A 21,679-nucleotide genomic window follows, 5' to 3' on the forward strand; every position below is an offset into this window, starting at 1 on the left:
CCAAGATTGCCTATGGAGGAAATGAGCTTTTACTTGGGATTTGGTGGCCAATGTAAGAGGAGTAGAAATTGCTCATGGTGGTGATATTGGAAAGTATTATAAAAGTGGCACGGCCCAACCCTCTTTCATTAAAAAAATCAAAGTTTGTGGGGGGGATTTGTAAAGAGAGCTTGGAAAAGCGCTTTAGGATTATTTGCGGAAATACATGAGTCAGTGTCATGTTCGGTTTTATTCCGTAGGTTAGTGGCTTTTTAAATTTAAAACACAACAGGTAAACTCCTTTAAAAATAAGTTATTTCTCTAATATATATATATATACATACATATATATAAGCAACTGCTTTAGACTGATGGGGGGAGTGGGACAACCAGAAGCCCAACCACACTGCCTCTGATACCTGCTTAGAATTGCCAAGAGTTTTCAGAGAACAGTTAAACCATTCTTGAGGTTTTGAGAGCTTTCGATGGACAATAAGAGGATATAGTATGTGTGTAAGGGAGATTAATTAACTGAAAGTTGATTTGATTGGAAGGGAGATTAAAGGTAGGCAAGGAGACAATTTAGAAGCTGCTGCATCAATCTAGGCAAAAAGGGAGAAAGGTGTGAACTAGGGTGGTGGCAGTGAAGACAGAAAGAAGGGGAGTACCCGAAGTCACCGTCCAGCTCAGTCAATGGAGGCAAAATGGGCTGCTTCCGTTGTTGGCATGCATCTTTGTAAGTCCCATAGTTGAGCAGTGGGAACCAAGGGAGTGCCTGGGAGACTCTGATATCTCTCCCCATTGTTAGATATGTGAGGAAATAAAGGTAGGGGTGATATGCTGGATACTAAAAGAGGAAGAGAAATAGCATTAAGCAGCTTTAAATGAACTAGGTAATTCATAGCCTCTATATGTATCATCTTTTTGCCTTTTCATACTGTTCATGGGAGTTGGTGATGGACAGGGAAGTCTGGTCTGTTGCAGTCCATGGGATCGCAAAGAGTCAGACATGACTAAGTGACTGAACTGGACTGAAGTGTATCATTGATGGTGATATATCAATGATACACTTAGAGGCTATGATAATAATAATCTGTAATTGCATAATTCACCTGGGTTGAAATCTCTGTGATGCCCTTGGTATGACTTTGGAGCATGATAGTTACTGTAAATGTCTTTCTTCTGTTAAGTGGGGACTCTAACAGTGCCTACTTTACAGGCTTCATTTCTAGTATTTGAAAGGAAAGCATTCAAACTGATGCAGGGGAGTTTCTCTGGCTGAAGTTTCATTAGTTATTAAGGTTATTTAATTCTTAACTAATCACCACTTCTGTTTTCTTCAACATGTTGAGTTAGAAAGCTTTTAGCGTGTTTCTCTGTCTGGCTTTTTAATAACTCATGAATAATGTGAAATTATTGAGAAACAAAAGAAAGGTGATTATGCAAATGCTTGAAATATTTAATAATACATTAAAGTAGTCTTGGGAAATTGGAGAAATAGCTTTACTGAAGTTATAGTAGCTTTTTGTAGAGGCAGAAGGTATTAAGGAGAAAAAAGATCATTTCAGGAAAAGAAAATTTAAAAAGCAGAATGCATTAGAAGCAAATGACCTAATAAATTCAATTAAGTAATGAATATTCAGATAGCATTCATTTTCCTGAGATATAATGGGCAAGCCAAAGAGTTTAAAGAATGAAAAAAAAAAAAAAAGGGTGATTGAGTAAACTCTAAAGTATTAGAAGTAAGCCTTTCAAAACTCCTAGTTAGACACATTAGGACAGACATTTTTATTTTAGGGCCAGGGCGTAATTGTTTAAGCAGTGAATATGTCTTCAGACCTTTTCTCCCTGCCAGGACTTTACCCCTACATTGCCTTATTATGAACTTCCCCAAGCCCGGGCAGTCTTAAAATCCTTAGGGATCTTAGAGAGTGCCCTGGGCATCATCTTTCTCCCCTTCATTTTCATTCCATTGATCTGTGCTTATTAGTTTAATAAATTCTCTTCAATTAATGCTTCCTTGTGGATTAGAATCACTCAAATTCACATTAAGTACTGCTATGTGCAAGTTTTATACTTGGCTTTGAAATCCTTAACAACAGTGCAACAAAGATATTAAAGAAAGGCTTAACCCAAGGGCATGCAATTCAAAGTGGTGGCATTTCACATGTATGGTGGGCTTGCTGGACGAGAGAGTTTGTATCTCAAGCCTGAAGGTAATCCTTGAATTTTGCAAGTTAAAAAATTTTTTAAAGGAATGTAAAGAAATTTGCTGTGATATAACTCTTGTCTAATCAATGACACAACTTGAGATCTAATAATGTTTGTCCACTAGCAAATCTGTTAACATGAAATCTGTATTGCATTGCTAAATATTTTGCTCAGTCATTCTGGGAAATGACATTTTGGGGTGCCGAATACATCTGCTTATATGGTGCTACCAGCCAAAGTGCTATCTGTTACACATAAACATCTCAACTGTTAAGGAGTTTGTTTAATATTTGCATGATCTAAACTAGTTGGTTTTTTTCCTCTCTGCTTTGTGAACTTTTTTTAAAATACCAAAATGGTTGAAATAATTTAGACAAGGGAAATGAGCTTAAGTAAAATACTTATTAATCTATGTTGTCTGGAAAAATCCTTGGTAGGGAACATAGAACGAGTTTTTTAACTTTATTTGGATTTAAGTTATGCATGCCACTCATATACCCTGTCACTATATGTAATTAGGAACTGGCTGTATATTCCGTAGTGACACAGGTTGTAATTATTGGTTGTGATCTGCAATTCTCATTTAACCTAGGTTAAAATAGAGCTGGAAATTTGTCCATTTTTCACCTATTGCACTCAATTCCAGTTTGAAATTTTTTAAACTACTGTAAATATGCATTATTGTCACTGGCATGTCACAGCTAATATGACCATTACTGCTTCCAAGTAGACACAGTGGCTTTCCTCTTTGAGTTGTGCCCTGGGATCCGATCTTTGTAGTCAGGCACACAATATGTACAGCTTCCTAATTTTGCTCTGTTTGTACATCTTATAGAGCCTTTGACATTTGAAAAATATAGAGCATCTAGGGGTAAATTTAAGAAAATATTTGTCAATGCTAACTGAACCTACCATATTTGACTCTTTGATAATTTTATAAATATTCAGCTCTCATCTCCACCTCTCCAGTTGTGTTTAATTGTTCTGCATACCAAGTCTGTGGTCATTTTTGACTTGTGTTCAACAATGGGAATCAAATATTTGAGACTCAAAGAGGTGTGGTGGTTCAGCTCACTGCTGTAATAGTGCTATACCTAAACCATCTGAAGAGTCTGCTTCTAAATTTCTCCAAGAGAGGAAATCTCAGGTATTGGCCCAAATGTAACATTGTCTCCTAAAGATACCTTCTTTGTCTCCTCTTCTTAGCTTCACTTCCTCTCTTCCATTGTGTTTTGGGCAGTTCATTCATCCATTCCACAAATAACAGAACAACTTTTGATTCATGTCTTTCTCCCTCCAAGCCAAAAACTTCATGGAGGATAACATAATCTGTCTTTGTTTAGCATTGCATCATCTGTGAATATACATTGTTAGTATTGAACAAATGTTCACAAAATGAATACTTTGATAAACAATTTTTAATAACTGTCACTTTTAGAAGCTAAATTGAGTTTAAAATTATTCTAGAAAACAGATTTGTCTGTAGTATGACTGCTGGGACCTTTTAAAGTGTGGGAAATACTGTGTTTTGTTTTCCTTAATTTACCTTGTGTCTATTTGTCTTTATCTTGGAAATATTTTAAAATGAAGATAAATTGCAACGATAACAGAAAGCATCAGCTTCATTTTTAAAAAGTAAAATGCATGTGTATAGTCATAACTTGATTACTTAGGTAACTTTGTTTTGTCTTAGGGTGAACAAAATCACCTTTAATTATTTCTTCTTTGTTCAGATCACTTGCCTTTATCTCTCCATGTAGATCTGATATTAAAAGATTGTATTGTTTACATCTGTTTACATTCTCTATCTGTTTACATTATCTCTCTCTTTCTAAAATTATAGAGAGGGAGTCAAAGAGTATTTGAGTTATATACATACACTGCCTAATATTGAAGAACAAAGCATTTTTTCACCCTAGTTGCCACCCAAAGTAGGTAAATAACAATGAGCATCATCTTCTCAAAAGTCTGACCTCAAAGTTTCTAAGAAATATGAATCTCTAGGAATTCTTTGCTTTTGATCTTCCTTTCCTGTTTTTCATCCAAGGCCACTGGTCTTACATTCTAACAGGGAAATCGTGGAGTCCTACACTCTCAGGAGAGAAAGTACATTGAAAGTCATGCAGTACAAATACTGGGTAACTGAATGCCTTTGGTAACACCCCTGTAAAGTCTTCGTCTAGCCTATTCTTGGAAACCTCCAGTGATCCAACACATCCTTTCCTGTGGCAGCAGATTCTATCTTTGTTGTCAGCGTTGAGTCTTTGTAGTGAGCTCTGGCTTCTCATGATTTCCACATATTTCTTCTATTTTACTCTCTGGACTTGTAAAAAGCAAGTTGAACGCATCTCTCTTAGTCAGTTTAGGGTGCCGGAATAGAAATATCACAGACTTCATGGCTTAAACAGCAGACATTTCTCACAGTTCTGGAGCTCGGGAACTCCAAGCTTGCCAGCAGATCTGGTGTCTGATGAGTGCCTGCTTTCTGGCTTGTAGACAGCTGTCTTCTCATACCCTTACGGGGAGGAGAGAGCAAGTTGGCACCCTGGCCTCTATATATAAGGGCACTAATCCCATTCGTAAAAGCTCTACCCTCGTGACCTAATGACCTCCCAAAGGCTCATACCTTTGGGATGGTATTCAAAGTGTGAAAACCATCACACTGGGGATTAGATGTCAACATATGGATTTAGATGGGGGACACAGACATTCAGACCACAATGCCGTTTTATAAGGTACAGCCCACGTGAAGGTGACACTCATGTTTCCTCTAAGTCTTTTTTTCTCTTTGGCTAACCCCTCCTAGTTCCTCAGTGGTTCTCCGCGTGACCTCCATCCTCGTTACTCTGAATGGGTTTGTTTTGCTTGTCTCTGCAGCAACCAGCACTGCGTGCGATAGTCCACGTGTGCTCTGATGAGCTGAGGGTAGGGTGTGTTTCGCTTTCTTAATTCAGATATTATACTCACATTAGCACATCTAGTGATGAAAAGAATTGACCAAGGACAGCAACTGGCCAAATGCAATGATTACTCTCACTTGACCTATTTTATTTCTTTTTTGTTTTGTTTGTTTAGTCACTAAGTGATGTCTGACTCTTTTGCAACGCCATGGACTGTAGCCCTCCAGGCTCCTCTGTCCATGGGATTTCCCAGGCAAGAATACTGGAATGGGTTGCCATTTCCTTCACCAGGGGATCTTCCTGATTCAGAGATTGAACCCATGTCTCCTGCATTGGCAGGTGGATTCTTTACCGCTGAGCCACCAGGGAAGCCCATTTTACTTGTAGATGTCCTTAAATTTGTCAACTGTGTGGGATACAATTTTGAAACTCTGGTAACTGGGAAAAAAACACAAACTTCATTTAGAAGCTTGGATCTTGGATCATACTTAATAGAGAATGGTCTCGGACCAGTTCATGAATCTTTCTAAAGGAGCAGTTTTCTGGCATTTACCTTACAAGGTTATTGTGAGGACTAAATTAGTTGTAAAATGCATACATGTAAAGTGTATTTAAAGTGTTTAAGCACATGGTGAGTGATCAGTGTATGTTAGTGATAATAATCTTTATGATTGTTACTTATTCCAAGAGTTCTGAGAAATGCTTATTGTGATACTGAACAAATAAGGAAGGGCCTGTGGCATCATTATATTTTTAATATCATGTAACATATCTAATCTAGATCTACAAGAATAAAAGCTATGCATAAAAACTCACCAGTGAACATTTGTCCAAACTCCTTGACAGAACAAAATAGAGCAAAATTCTGACATTAGTTATTCATTTGTTTTGGAATCAGAGGACAGGTGATCTGTTACAAAGAATTTTACTTCTCATGTCTTTTATATTAAAAATAATTGTGTTAGATTTTTACCAAAATAATTATTTCTTTTATACAAATCTAAGAAATGTTGCTTTCTGGTCTATTTTGGAGAGATTAAGAGTTTTTGAAAATATGGATCCTTGTGTTCACTTTTGTCCTTTAAAATGTTTGTTTCTGCTGATGCATTTTAGTACTATAGCCTGGTGTTTTCTAGGTTAAGATGCTGAACCAAGACTCAAAGAATCTCTGCAAAAAAACCTGGAGTCTCTCTCCTCCTTTAATTAGTTAGGGGGAACCACAGCTGGTAAATCTTTGGGGGAAGACTATTTTCAACTCTTTTAAAACTTTAATATTAGGAAAATAGAAAGACATTTGTGACATCTTAGAACCTAGTCAACAAGTTGAGGCTCTTGGGTTGATTACTCAGGTGATGAGGTACAGCTTAGTAGCAGTAAAAGACTGACTCAATAAAAGACTGACTCTGTGGAGGCTTGAGACTGTCAGATACATTTTGGATAAATCATTCCTCTTTAGTGTCTTCCATTAAGAGGTCTACTTGGGTGATAAGGACATTTATTAAATATTTTATATAGATGCTTTTTAAATTTGCTATTGAAAGAATATTCATAGCAGGAGCAATCTTTAATATGTCATATTTCAAGAGTAGCTAATTAATATGTTGTCTTTTTTATAGCATCTGTTACACACACACACACACACACACACACACACACACATCCCGCAATGGTTTGTAAGAGCAGCTTGTACTGGCTCACAAAAGCCTATTGTTAAATTTGTAGGAGTTTTGTACACTGCTTCATCTCAGACAAGAAGCTTGAAATTTGCCATGGTGGGAGTAGTTACACCATGGAAATTGGTGAATGCTACAAATCAAAGCCTTTTGTTTCCCCTCTCGTGGACAGCTGGTTGTTAAACACTTAGAAGCACAACTGTGTCCCAAACTATTTCCTTAAATAAAATAAAGGGCTGTTAGCATTAAAAATGGTTTTCATGTGAAAGTTTATATGAGCAAAAGAATAAGCTCTTTTTGTGTGTGTGTTCTCAGGGATACGGAAAGACCGAAGAGGAGGGAGAATGTTGAAGCACAAGCGCCAGAGAGATGATGGGGAGGGCAGGAACGAAGCGGTGCCCTCCGGAGACATGAGAGCTGCCAACCTTTGGCCAAGCCCCATCATGATTAAACACACTAAGAAGAACAGCCCGGTGTTGTCCCTGACAGCTGACCAGATGATCAGTGCCTTGCTGGAGGCTGAGCCCCCCATAATCTATTCTGAGTATGACCCTACCAGACCTTTCAGTGAGGCTTCAATGATGGGCTTGCTGACCAACCTTGCAGACAGGGAGCTGGTACACATGATCAACTGGGCAAAGAGGGTGCCAGGTAAGAAGACTAAGCTGGACTTTTATTTTGAAGAGCCATTCACTATTCATGAACAGGTTGCCATACGTACCATGGGAGAGATAGTGGGACACAATAGCTTGTTATCTAGTTGATTTCAAGGTTATATCAGAACTGATTAATTTTCAGTAACTATACACTCTTAATTCTCCTGGAAATTAGGAAATAGTGTTTTGAAATAAAAATCTAGATGATTAAAGTCTTTAATCTGACATTATTTTTTTAACCGATGAATATTCACCCCACAAATCTGGGCTGAACACTAGATAATAAATGCATTTAATATTATACGTTCACTGTGGCAGAAATTTTTAACACTAAATGATCTATGTCCTATACAATTTTAATGTTGAGGACCTCTGTTCAAAACACCTAAATTGTGAATCATCACTTTTGCTTTACAAGATTTTATTTTCAGGTATTTATGAGCTAAAGAAATAATAAGGTTTTTGTTTTTGTTTTTCTTTTTTTTTTACTGAATGCCAAATATTCATTTAACTGTCTATTAACATTTTAGGAACAAGGTAATGCAATAGAAAAATCAATTAGGTTCTCATCCCTGAGGGGAGCTTGTGGAAAGATAACAGTGGGTGAAGTTATACTTGATTCTTCAGCTGATATTTTCAGAACTGGTGTTCTTATAAAACATGACTGTTGCTCTATGTTCAGGGGGAAGAACTCTAGTTATTATGGAAACAAGACTAAAAATGACCTCCTCCATACCCCATCATATCCATTCAGGAGCTAACATAGATGAATGAAGGCAAGAGGAAGTTAAATCTTCTTTTCTGGGCTTACAGATCAAACAAGTAATGAATTTAGATAGTGACTATCTTGTGAGTTTTCTTTTAGTTCAGTTCAGTTCAGTTCACTCAGTAGTGTCCAACTCTTTGCGACCCCATGAATCACAGCACTCCAGGCCTCCATGTCCATCACCAGCTCCCAGAGTTCACTCAAACTCACATCCATTGAGTTGGTGATGCCATCCAGCCATCTCATCCTCTGTCATCCCCTTCTCCTCCTGCCCCCAATCCCTCCCAGCATCAGGGTCTTTTCTAATGAGTCAACTCTTTGCATGAGGTGGCCAAAGTATTGGAGTTTCAGCCTCAGCATCAGTCCTTCCAGTGAACACCCAGGACTGGTCTCCTTTAGGATGGACTGGTTTATTTTAGTAGATGAACTTATTATCTATGAAGCATGGGTTTTTTTTTTATTAAACTAAATAAATAAGGAGTTTTGTACTTACATTTTAGAGATTATAAGCCAAGTGAATATATATCTGGCCTTAGATTTGCATTTATTAACATGTAAGCATCTCATCCTTTGAATAAGGAGCCAGCAATGTTGTGATCCAAACTGGATAGAAGGCATCTATTTAGGTGGCAGAGGTTGGGTTACATGGAAACATGGGGATTCACAGGCATATTTAGATTATGAGTCAGTCCAACTGGCAAATAAAGACTCCCAGCCATGTTTGGAATTAAGAGTTTTAATGAGCACGTCTCTACCTTAATATTTCTTTGTGAGGCAGATCCATAAAGTAAATATTGGAATTTAAATGTAATGTGGTTATAGGTTTTCTCTTTATATTTATTATTGCTTTCATTTTGTAGAAAGGTACTTCAGGAGAAGAACACAGACAAACAAACAACTAATGGTCATATCCCTGAGAGCCAACTCTGAGTTGCTCTTAAGTTTTATTGTTGTATATAAGCCTGTATTTTTGCTAATGAGTTTTGGTAATGTTAGTTCCAGAGCACTGCTGAAGTCAAATATATATCTTTCATACTTAGCAGTAGATTTCCATCTTGACATTTTTATAAATTTAAAAATTTGAAGGACACTTAAAACAATGGGTTCAGTTCAGTTCAGTTGCTCAGTCGTGTCCGACTCATTGCGACCCCATGAATCACAGCACGCCAGGCCTCCCTGTCCATCACCAACTCCTGGAGTTCACTCAGACTCACGTCCATCGAGTCGGTGATGCCATCCAGCCATCTCATCCTCTGTCGTCCCCTTCTCCTCCTGCCCCCAGTCCCTCCCAGCATCAGAGTCTTTTCCAATGAGTCAACTCTTCGCATGAGGTGGCCAAAGTACTGGAGTTTCAGCTTTAGCATCATTCCTTTTAAAGAAATCCCAGGGCTGATCTCCTTCAGAATGGACTGGTTGGATCTCCTTGCAGTCCAAGGGACTCTCAAGAGTCTTCTCCAACACCACAAAAAGTTAAAAGCATCAATTCTTTAGTGCTCAACTTTCTTCACAGTCCAACTCTCACATCCATACATGACCACTGGAAAAACCATAGCCTTGACTAGATGGACCTTTGTTGGCAAAGTAATGTCTCTGTTTTTTAATATGCTATCTAGGTTGGTCATAACTTTCCTTCCAAGGAGTAAGTGTCTTTCAATTTCATGCCTGCAGTCACCATCTGCAGTGATTTTGGAGCCGAAAAAAATAAAGTCTGACAATGTTTCCCCATCTATTTCCCATGAAGTGATGGGACCAGATGCCATGATCTTTGTTTTCTGAATGTTGAGCTTTAAGCCAACTTTTTCACTCTCCACTTTCACTTTCATCAAGAGGCTTTTGAGTTCCTCTTCACTTTCTGCCATAAGGGTGGTGTCATCTGCATATCTGAGGTGATTGATATTTCTCCCGGCAATCTTGATTCCAGCTTATGCTTCTTCCAGCCCAGTGTTTCTCATGATGTACTCTGCATAGAAGTTAAATAGGCAGGGTGACAATATACAGCCTTGACATACTCCTTTTCCTATTTGGAAGCAGTCTGTTGTTCCATGTCCAGTTCTAACTGTTGCTTCCTGACCTGCATATAGGTTTCTCAAGAGGCAGGTCAGGTGGTCTGGTATTCCCATCTCTTCCAGAATTTTCCACAGTTTATTGTGATCCACACAGTCAAAGGCTTTGGCATAGTCAATAAAGCAGAAATAGATGTTTTTCTGGAACTCTCTTGATTTTTCGATGATCCAGTGGATGTTGGCAATTTGATCTTTGGTTCCTTTGCCTTTATAAAACCAGTTTGAACATCTGGAAGTTCACAGTTCACATATTGCTGAAGCCTGGCTTGGAGAATTTTGAGCATTACTTTACTAGCGTGTAAGATGAGTGCAATTGTGTGGTAGTTTGAGCATTCTTTGGCATTGCCTTTCTTGGGATTGGAATGAAAACTGACCTTTTCCAGTCCTGTGGCCACTGCTGAGTTTTCCAAATTTGCTGGCATATTGAGTGCAGCACTTTCACAGCATCATCTTTCAGGATTTGAAAGAACTCAATTGGAATTCCATCACCTCCACTAGCTTTGTTCATAGTGACCCTTTCTAAGGCCCCCTTGACTTCACTTTCTAGGATGTCTGGCTCTAAGTCAGTGATCACACCATTGTGATTATCTGGGTCGTGAAGATCTTTTTTGTAGTTCTTCTGTGTATTCCTGCTACCTCTTCTTAGTATCTTCTGCTTCTATTGGGTCCATACCATTTCTGTCCTTTATCGAGCCCATCTTTGCATGAAATGTTCCCTTAGTATCTCTAATTTTCTTGAAGAGATCTCTAGTCTTTCCCATTCTGTTGTTTTCCTCTATTTCTTTGCATTGATTGCTGAGGAAGGCTTTCTTATCTCTTCTTGCTATTCTTTGGAACTCTGCATTCCGATGCTTAGATCTTTCCTTTTCTCCTTTGCTTTTCACTTCTCTTATTTTCACAGCTATTTGTAAGGCCTCCCCAGACAGCCATTTTGCCTTTTTGCATTTCTTTTCCATGGGGATGGTCTTGATCCCTGTCTCCTGTACAATGTCATGAACCTCAGTCCATAGTTCATCAGGCACTCTATCTATCAGATCTAGTCCCTTAAATCTATTTCTCACTTCCACTGTATAATCATAAGGGATTTGATTTAGGTCATACCTGAATGGTCTAGTGGTTTTCCCTACTTTCTTCAATTTAAGTCTGAATTTGTCAATAAGGAGTTCATGATCTGAGCCACAGTCAGCTCCTGGTCTTGTTTTTGTTGACTGTATAGAGCTTCCCCATCTTTGGCTGCAAAGAATATAGTCAATCTGATTTCGGTGTTGACCATCTGGTGATGTCCATGTGTAGAGTCTTCTCTTGTGTTGTTGGAAGAGGGTGTTTGCTGTGACCAGTGCATTTTCTTGGCAAAACTCTATTAGTCTTTGCTCTGCTTAATTCCGTATTCCAAGGCCAGATTTTCCTGTTACTCCAGGTGTTTCTTGACTTCCTATTTTTGCATTCCAGTCCCCTATAATACATCTTTTTGGGGTGTTAGTTCTAAAAGGTCTTGTAGGTCTTTATAGAATCGTTCAACTTCAGCTTCTTCAGTGTTACTGATTGGGGCATAGACTTGGATTACTGTGATATTGAATGGTTTGCCTTGGAAACGAACAGAGATCATTCTGTCGTTTTTGAGATTGCATCCAAATACTGCATTTCGGACTCTTTTGTTGACCATGATGGCTACTGCATTTCTTCTAAGGGATTCCTGCCCACAGTAGTAGATATAATGGTCATCTGAGTTCAATTCACCCATTCCAGTCCATTTTAGTTAACTGATTCCTAGAATGTCGACGTTCACTCTTGCCATCTCCTGTTTGACCACTTCCAATTTGCCTTGATTCATGGACCTGACATTCCAGGTTCTTATGCAATATTGCTCTTTATAGCATTGGACCTTGCTTCTATCACCAGTCACATCCTCTACTGGGTATTGTTTTTGCTTTGGCTCCATCCCTTCATTCTTTCTGGAGTTATTTCTCCACTGATCTCCAGTAGCATTTTGGGCCCCTTCTGACCTGGGGAGTTCCTCTTTCAGTATCCTGTCATTTTGCCTTTTCATACTGTTCATGGGGTTCTCAAGGCAAGAATACTGAAGTGGTTTGCCATTCCCTTCTCCAGTGGACCACATTCTGTCAGAAGGATGTGTTCCAGAAACAATGGGAATTAAGTTCAAATACAAAACCAGGGGGAGAAGGGCATGGTAACTCACTCCAGTATTCTTGCCTGGAGAATCCCATGGACAGAGGAGCCTGGCGGGATACCATCCATAGGGTTGCAAAGAGTCAGACATGACTGAAGCGACAGCATGTATGCACATTACTAATCAATGAAGAATTCATGGCAATAATCACCTGTGAAAGTGAAAGTGTTAGTCACTCAGTCCTGCCCAACTCTTTGCAACCCCGTGATCTGTAACCCATCACGCTCCTCTTTCTAAGGAATTCTCCAGACAAGAATACTGGAGTGGGTTTCTCTTCCCTTCTCTAGGGGATCTTCCCAACACAGAGATTGAACCCGGGTCTCCTGCATTGCAGGCAGATTCTTATACAGTATTAGAATCTTCTGTATTTAGGAATAAAATGGAGATGGAAATCAAGGGAAGGAAAAATCATGTCCATGCTTAACCATTCCACTGTAAAACCCCAGAACTAAACACATTTATGGTAATGAGAAGTACAGAAAAACCACTTTATAACTTGATTTGTTTAGGAGACCTGAACGTTTCCAAAGTCCTTGGGCCAAACTATGTCTTGTTATTTGATGATTTAAAAAAAAAAAAAAAGAATTATATAGGCGAAAATGAAATTATATATATGCTATGGTGATAAGATGAAAAATGAGGGGAAAATAGTCTTCTGGAATCATCTTTGAAGATGATTGTCAAGTTTTTCAGGGAATTTGGCAAAGTCACATTTTGAAAAGTTTTTTTACATCCAGATACCATCTGTCATTAAAAAAAAAGCGAACTCACACGAGAAATCTAAAATCTAATATAGACAATACTACGTTTATATGGTCATAGTTTGAGATTAACAATAATATTAATCTAGTATAGATTTACCTTATGTAGATATACTTTTTGCCTGAGTATAAAGAGTAGTAGGAACACCAGTTGTAGAGGTACCTGGAATTAGCTCTATGATACCTGCATGGAACATGTGGATATCCTCAGACGGCTATCAGTATAACAGAGATTGTGAAGTGACTTCATTTTTAAAATTTTCAGCATTAATTGAGTATAGTTGACAGATGATATATTTAAAGTATATGTTACAGTCATTTGATAGACATTGTAAAAGAATTCCCTACATCTAGTTAACTAAATATCCATCACCTTACCAATTTACCTTTTCTTTCTCTAATGAGACCCTTAAGTTCTTTCTTAGCAAATCAGTTACACAGTACAGTGTTTTGTACTAGATCCTCAGACTTTTTTCATCATATAGCTGAGAAGTTATATGCTTATCAATCTTTATTTGTCTCATCCTCCAAACCCTGGCAACCACTTGTGTATTCTCTTTCTATGAATTTGACTTTTGTTTTTAGATTCCATGTATAAGTGATACCATGCAATATTTATCTTTTTCTCACTGGCTTGTTTTTAATCATAATACCCTCAAGGTCCGTTCATACTGTCGCAAATTGCAGGATTTCTTTCTTTCTTGTGGCTGAATAACATTCCATTTTGTATATCGTTGTGCTGCTAAGTCACTTCAGTCGTGTCCTACTCTGTGCGACCCCATAGACGGCAGCCCACCAGGCTCCCCCGTCCCTGGGATTCTCCAGGCAAGAACACTGGAGTGGGTTGCCATTTCCTGCTCCAATGCATGCAAGTGAAAAGTGAAGTCACTCAGTCGTGTCAGACCCTTAGCATGGACTGCAGCCTACCAGACTCCTCCGTCCATGGGATTTTCCAGGCAAGAGTACTGGAGTGGGGTGCCGTATATCATAGATACAGATTTATCAGATCTTTTTCCATTCATCTGTTGATGGTCACTTAGTTTATTTCCGTATCTTGGATACACGAGAGTACAACTATTTATTTTGATATTCTGTTTCCAAACCCTTTGGATGTATATTTAGAATTGGGATTGCTGGATCATATGGTAGTTCTGTTTTATTTTGGCAGGAGTAGGGGTCTCTTTACTGTTTTCCACAGTGGTTGCACTAGATTACAATCTCACCAACAGTTTACAAGGATTCCCTCATCTCCAGATCCTTACCAACACTTATTCTTTGTTGTCTGTTTGATGATAACCAATGTAACAGGTATGAGGTGATATCTCATTGTGATTTTGATTTTCATTTCCCTGATGATTGCTTGAGGACCTTTTCATGTATCCATTGGCAATTGTATATCTTCTTTGGAAAAAAAGGTCTATTCAGTTCCTCTGCCCATTTTTTAATGAGACTGGGTTTTTTCTTTCTTTTGCTATTGAGATATATGTGTTCTTCATATACTTTGGATATTAACCCTTTGTCCAATAACATGATCTATAAATATTTTCTCCTATTTGGTAGGCTGCCTCTTTGTTTTGTTGGTGGGTTCCTTTGCTATGCAACAACTTCTTAATTTGATGAAGTCTCACTTGTTTATTTTTGCTTTTGTTGTTTTGCAAATAGAGACAATTTTATTTCTTCCTTTTTCAATTTGCATGTCATTTATTTCCTTTTCTTGCCTAATTACTATGTTAGGACTCCCAGTAAGTCCTATGTTAATCAGGAGTCTTGAGACTGGATACCTTTGTCTTGTTCCTGATTTTAGACGAAAAAACTTTCTCTCACTGTTTGACATGATGCTAGCTGTGGACTTTTTATATATGACTTTTATTATGTTGAGGTATGTTTCCTCTATACCCACTTTATTGAGAGTTTTTATTAGGAATGGATGTTGAATTTTGCAAATGCTTTTTCTCTATTGTTGATATGGTCATATACTTTTTATTCTTCATTTTGTTAATGTTCTATATTGATTGATTTGCAGATGTTGAACCATCTTTTTATCCCTGAAATAAGTCCCGCTTAATCATGGTGTGTGATTCTTTTAATATGTTGTTGAATTTGGTTTGCTACTGTTTTGTTGAGAGCTTTTGCATCTGTGAGTATCAGGGATATTGGCCTGTAATTTTCTTTTCTTGTAGTGTCCTTGTCTAGTTTTGGTATCAGGGTAATTATGGCTTTATAAAATGATTTTGGGCATATTTTCTCTCCTTCCATTTTTTGAAACAATTTGAAATTCTTCTTTAAGTGTTTGGTAGAATTCACCAGTGAAGCAATCTGATCTTGTCTTTTTTGGTATGTTTTTGATTACTGACTCTATCTCCTTACTAGTAATGGTCTGTTAGAATTTTCTGGTTTCATGATTCAGTATTGGTAGCTTGTATATTTTCAGAAATTTATCAGTTTTTTTCCTGTTGTCCAGCTTGTTGGCATATAACGATTCATAGTAGTTTCTTATGATCCTTTGTATTTGTGTTATATCAGTTATAATATTCTTTCTTTTCTGATTTTTTTTTCCCTTGATAAGTCTAGCTAAAAATTTGTCTGTTTTGTAGATATTTAAAAGAAAACTGTCTCTTAGTTTCAGTGATCTCTTCTGGTGACTTTTTAATCTTGACTTCATATTTCCAATCTAATCTTTGTTATTTCCTTCCTTCTACTAACTTTTGACTTAGTTTGTTTTTCTTTTCTGCTTCCTTGCAGTATTAAATTTGTTGTTAATTTGAGCACCATTTTTTTCTTCAATGTAATGAGCACTTTTCTTTTTTTCCTAATGCAGCTGTAAACTTCCTCGTTAGATTGCCCTTCTGCATTTTGTAAGTTTTGGTGTTTTATTTCAATTTTTATTTGTGTCCAAGTATTTTTTTTTCTTTTTTGATTTTTCTTTGACTCATCTGTGGTTCAGAAGCATGTTGTTTAATTTCCAAATATTTGTGAATTTTACAGTTTTCTTCTTGTACTTAATTTCTAGTTTCATACCATTGTGGTTGGGAAAGATACTTTATATTTCAGTCTTCTTAAATTTATTGTCTTGTTTTGTGGTCTAACATATGATTTATCCTGGAGAATGTTCCATGTGTGCTTGAGAAAAATGTTTTCTGCTGCTACCAGAAGTTCATCTGGTCTAATATGCAGTTTATACAGTTTAAGTCCAGTGTTTTCCTTATTGATTTTCTGTATGGATGATCTATCCTTTGTTCAAAGTAGAGTATTGAAGCCCCCTACTGTTATTGGATTACTGTCCACTTTCTTAAGGTCTGTTAATATTTGTTTTATGTGTCTAGGTGGTCCTATGTTGGTTGCATAAATGTTTGCAAATATTATTGTATATCATCTTATTGGATTAACCCCTTTGTCATTTTAAAATGATTTTTTGTCTCTCTTTAAAGTCTTTTGCTTGAATTCTATTAATATATGTCTGATATAAGTATAGCTGTCCCTCTTCCTTTTGGTTTCCACTTGTATGGCATATCTTCTTCCCATCATTTCACTTTCAAGCTGTGTGTCCTTAAACCTGAAGAGAGTAACTTGTAAGTAGCATATAGTTGGATCTTGTTTATGATCCATTCAGCCTTTTGTCTGTCTTTTCATTGGAAAAGGTAGTCCACTTACATTTAAATGAATCATTGACAGATATTTACTTATTACCGTTTTGTTGATTTTTTTCTGACTGTTTTGTATTTCTTTGTTTCTTTTTCCTTCTTGTGCTCTTTTCCTTTGTGTCTTGGTGATGTTCTTTAATGGTGTGCTTAGGTTTCTTTCTTATGATCTTTGGTGTATTTAGTACAGGTTTTTGCTTTGTAGTTACCATGAAACTTATATAACAACTTATAAGCCTATTTTAAGTTGTTAACAACTTCCAAAGCTATGTATTTTTACTCTTCTTCAGTTTTATGGTTGATGTTGTAATTTATATTTTTTTACCTTGTGTATTCATTAGCAAATTACTGAAGTTACAGTGTTTCTTTTTTACCATTTTTCTTTTCTTTTTTTTTTTTTTACCATTTTTCATACTACATTTAAAAGTTAGTAAATACCTACCATGGTTACAACTTTGGAGTATTCTGAATTTAACTATATATTTACCTTATTATTGAGATTTATATTTTCTTTTTTTAATTGAAGGATAATTAATTGAAGGATTGTTGATTTACAATGTTTCCAATGTAATGTGATTCAGTTGTGTATGTGTATCTATCTATCCTATCTGTCAGATTCTTTTCCATTATAGGTTATTATGTTGAATATAGTTTCCTGTGCTATGCAGTAGGTCCTTGTTTATCTGTTTCTTAGATTTATACTTTGATATGTTTTCCTGTTACTAATTAACATCCTTTCATTTAAGGAATACCTTTAACGTTTCTTTAAAGGCTAGTCTAGTGATGAGTCCCTTCGATTTTTGCTTATCTGGTAAACTCTTGATCTCTCCTTCAATACTGAAGGAAAACGCCTAGGTAGAGTATTCTTGGTTGGTGTTCTTTTTTTTTTCTTCAGTTCAGTTCAGTCGCTCAGTCATGTCTGACTCTTTGTGACCCCATGAACTGCAGCACGCCAGGCCTCCCTGTCCATCACCAACTCCCATAGTTTACCCAAACTCATGTCCGTTGAGTCGGTGATGCCATCCAACCATCTCATCCTCCGTCATCCCCTTCTTCTCTTGCCCTCAATCTATTTTTTCTTCAACACTCTTGAATATATGATGCCCTGTAAAGTTTCTGTTGAAATATTGCTGATAGTCTTACCTATCTTGAATGTAACAAGTTGTTTTTTCTCTTGGTTCTTTTAAGATTATCTCCTTGTTTTTAACTTTTGATACTTTAATTTTAATGTGTCATGTTGTGAGTCTCCTTGGGCTCATCTTATTTGAAACTCTTTGAGAAGCCCAGATCTGGATATCTGTTTTTTCTCCAGGTTAGGGAAATTTTCAGTGATTATTTCTTTAGCTTTCTACTCTTCTCACTTTCCTTTTTTTCTGAGACTACTGTAATGTGAATGTTGGTTTACTTGATGTTGTCCTTATATAAATTCCTTAAACCATCTTCACTCTTTTTCATGTTTTTTTTTTTTTACTCTTCTGATTGGATGACTTCCACTACCCTGTTTTTTAATTTGCTGATCCTTTATTCTGCTTGATCTAGCTGATATTGAACCCTTCTATTGAATTTTTCACTGTAGTGTATTCTTTTGTACTGTGATTTCTGTTTTGTGCTTATATTTCCTGTGTCTTTGTTGAATTTCTCACTTTGTTCTTGCCTTATTCTTCTGATCTTGGTACGCATCTTTGTGATCATAACTTTCAACTCTTTATTAGGTAAATCACTTATCTCCATTTAGTTAAAGTCTGTTTCTGAGATTTTATCTTGTTCTTTTATTTGGAACATTTATTATTTATTTATTTATTATTTATTATTCCTCTGATTTTTTATTTTCCTTGACTCCCTTCATTGGTTTCTTTGCCTTTGATAAAACAATTACCTCTCCCGGTCTTGACAGAGTGATCTCATATTGGAGACGAACATTACTGATCAGCCCAGCTTGAGCTCTTGGTTGTCTCTCAGACTTTTGTGATTTTTCCAAGGTGACTTCTTTGTTTTAGAGGCTCCCAGTAGTTGAGAGTATGCCAAGACCTGTCAGTATCTGAAAGGGAAGGATCTCGGTGAGCATGTAGATACAAACTGATTAGAGCTGGACCTTCAGGTCCCAGCTTTTAATGTATACAAATAGATCTCTTTTAGGGGAAGACTGAGTGGTGGGATTTTGTTTGCTTCTTCTGTGCTGAGCCTTGGAAGGATAACCTCTTAAGAACCCTTTGTTTGTTTGTTTGTTAAAGACCTGTGGGGCTGATAAGTGCAAGCTCTGCTGGACACTAGAGTCAGATGATAAAGTTATGTTTTCCTTAGGTGGCAGCTGCAAAAGCTAGCATACCAAGTATATGTACAAGCTCCTTCCAGAGAGATATTAGTGATTTTGAATAGGTTACAAGCAGAATGCAGAGATGGTATGTAATGCTTTCCCGGTTTCTGGGGGAGAATCAGTCATTCTCTGCTGCTGCTGCTGCTGCTAAGTCGCTTCAGTCGTGTCTGACTCTATGTGACCCCAGAGACAGCAGCCCAACAGGCTCCCCCATTCCTGGGATTCTCCAGGCAGGAACACTGGACTGGGTTGCCATTTCCTTCTCCAGTGCATGAAAGTGAAAAGTGAAAGTGAAGTCGCTCAGTCATGTCCGACTCTAGCGACCCCATGGACTGCAGCCTTCCAGGCTCCTCCATCCATGGGATTTTCCAGACAGAAGTACTGGAGTAGGGTGCCACTGCCTTCTCCCAGTCATTCTCTAGATGGTGCTAAATTAGAAACCTGACTCTCAGATAGCAGCTCTTAAAGTATGCAGATGGGCCTTTTTCAGGAAAAACTCAGAGATGAATGTATCTGTTTGCTTCTTTTGTACTGGACCCTGAGAAGATTGTGAGTCCTAGTGAGCCCATTAAGAACAATCTGTTTGCTTTAGTATTGTGAGTATGGTAGATATAAGCCCTGTTGGCTTTCAGAGCAGTGTGTTTTGGGGGCATATCCCTGGTGCTAGATATTAGGATCAACCCTTCCCTCCTCAGGGAGAAGCTAAGAGTGGTGAGTTCCCTCCTAATTGTACAGTGCTGTACAAATTTTGAGTATGTTTATGGTAAGAGTATGTCTCAGTCTTTCCTACCCATTTCAACGTGAGTATTTTTTCATTTGCCCAAAGTGAAGGAATCACTCAAGTAGTTTCTGGATTTCTTTTAGGGGAAATCACTCTGCGTGTAATGGAGATATGTCCATGGGAGGTTATGAGTTCAGGGGTCTCCTACATCTCCATCTTGGACCATAACCCCAGTTGACTTCATTTTGCATGATGAATTTTAATTAAAAAAACAGTCAATTCATTGGACTATTTTATTCTAGAAGTATACTTTAGTAATAAAATACTGTCCGAATTTTCAAATGTTGGTGATTTTAAGTTGAATTTCCCTTTATCTTAATATCTAGGGCATATTTTTGACTTGCAATGTCTCTCTACTCAGACTCAAGATATGAAGAGCATTATGATAAATCATGCAAGGATGATAATCAAGTTCCTATCTGTAAAGTACTTATAGTTAACCTAGCTAAAGATCACATCATGACATTAGTTTTTTTCCTCTCTGCAATTTAAAAAGCAGCAGCAAGGAGAATGATAAAAACCTACCTACCTACTGCACTCCAAATTATGTTTTTTCATAACACATGTTACATACCTGCTTTTACTGTAGAGAATGATTTTTCTTTTTATTGTTTCCACTGAATTTGTTAATCTTTAAGAAGCACTTGGGTTTCCCAGGTGGTGCTAGTGGTAAAGAACCCCCATGCAAGGCAAGAAGCATAATGAGATGCGGATTCAGTCCCGAGTTGGGAAGATCCCCTGGAGGAGGGCATGGCAGCCCACTCCAGTATAGTTGCCTGGAGAATCCCATGGACAGAGGAGCCTGGCAGGGTGCACTGCATAGGGTCTCAAAGAGTTGGACCCGACTGAAGCAACTTAGCATATATGCACGCAAGAAGCACTTTACATAATCTATCTGTGGATGGAGAATTAGCTTTAAGAGATTGTTAAATCTCAATTTATTATTATCATATACATGGTGAAATGTCAGCAAATGCAGCATCATTATCTGAAGGTCAAAAAGGAAAAGAAGTATGACTGCAAAGTTGTTATGTTTTTAATTTCTGCGTCACACTCATTTGCATCTTTGGCTGATTCTTAGTTTCAGTGTGAATCAAGTACATTTGATTTTTACCCCCAGAAGCTTGACTTGCATCATGAAACCATTCATTTGACTTATAAAAAATTATACATTTTCCAAAATTCACTATAATTTTGAATACCTGAAGGGCAATTTCATACTTCATGTTTATGTTCTAGTTCTGTCTAGTGGATATTTGGACAAATATCTAGCCCTGGGCTCTTCACTGCTTTTAAAGGCTGATGAGTATGAGCCTGACAGTCTCACTGACCCACAGGGACATCTGGGAGGGTTATGAGGATGCTGAGGGTTATGAGGAAGCTGCTGGCCCAGGAAGAATAATACAAAGGACATATGTCGACAGTTGAGCTCAATTTCATGGGAAACATACTACATTATCCACTTTTTTCTTTCAGTGGCAAACTAGATGACTTTTCTCCTTCTCCTTTCCTGCCCAAGGCCCTCTCTACTCAATAACTAGAGAGTCCCCACTTCCTTCTGAGCCCTGACTCCCCATCATTTGGCTGTGCATTCCTTTCTTCTTCTGTTTGGTCCCAGGGGGAGGGGAGAGCTTCGCTTTTTCTGGGTACACCCCCCAACCACAGGTTTCTCAGGAGCTTCTTATATTGTCTCTGAGGGTGTAAGTTTGTCTTAGCTGTGCCAGGGCTCAAGGCTGTGTCTGCCCCTGT

General features: G+C 37.6%; 1 protein-coding gene across 3 annotated transcripts in view; it reads left to right on the forward strand.

Moving 5' to 3' along the window:
• ESR1 (estrogen receptor 1) overlaps positions 1–21,679 on the forward strand; it is a 280,990-nt gene that overhangs the window by 120,226 nt on the left and 139,085 nt on the right. For all 3 annotated transcript variants that reach the window (XM_055535993.1, XM_055535992.1, XM_055535990.1), the window contains one exon: positions 7,079–7,414. In XM_055535993.1, coding sequence (XP_055391968.1) covers positions 7,079–7,414 — 336 coding nt within the window. The remainder of the gene's footprint in view (positions 1–7,078; positions 7,415–21,679) is intronic.

The sequence above is a fragment of the Bubalus kerabau genome, chromosome 9 (assembly GCF_029407905.1).
Source record: "Bubalus kerabau isolate K-KA32 ecotype Philippines breed swamp buffalo chromosome 9, PCC_UOA_SB_1v2, whole genome shotgun sequence".
NCBI classification, from domain to species: Eukaryota; Metazoa; Chordata; class Mammalia; order Artiodactyla; family Bovidae; genus Bubalus; species Bubalus kerabau.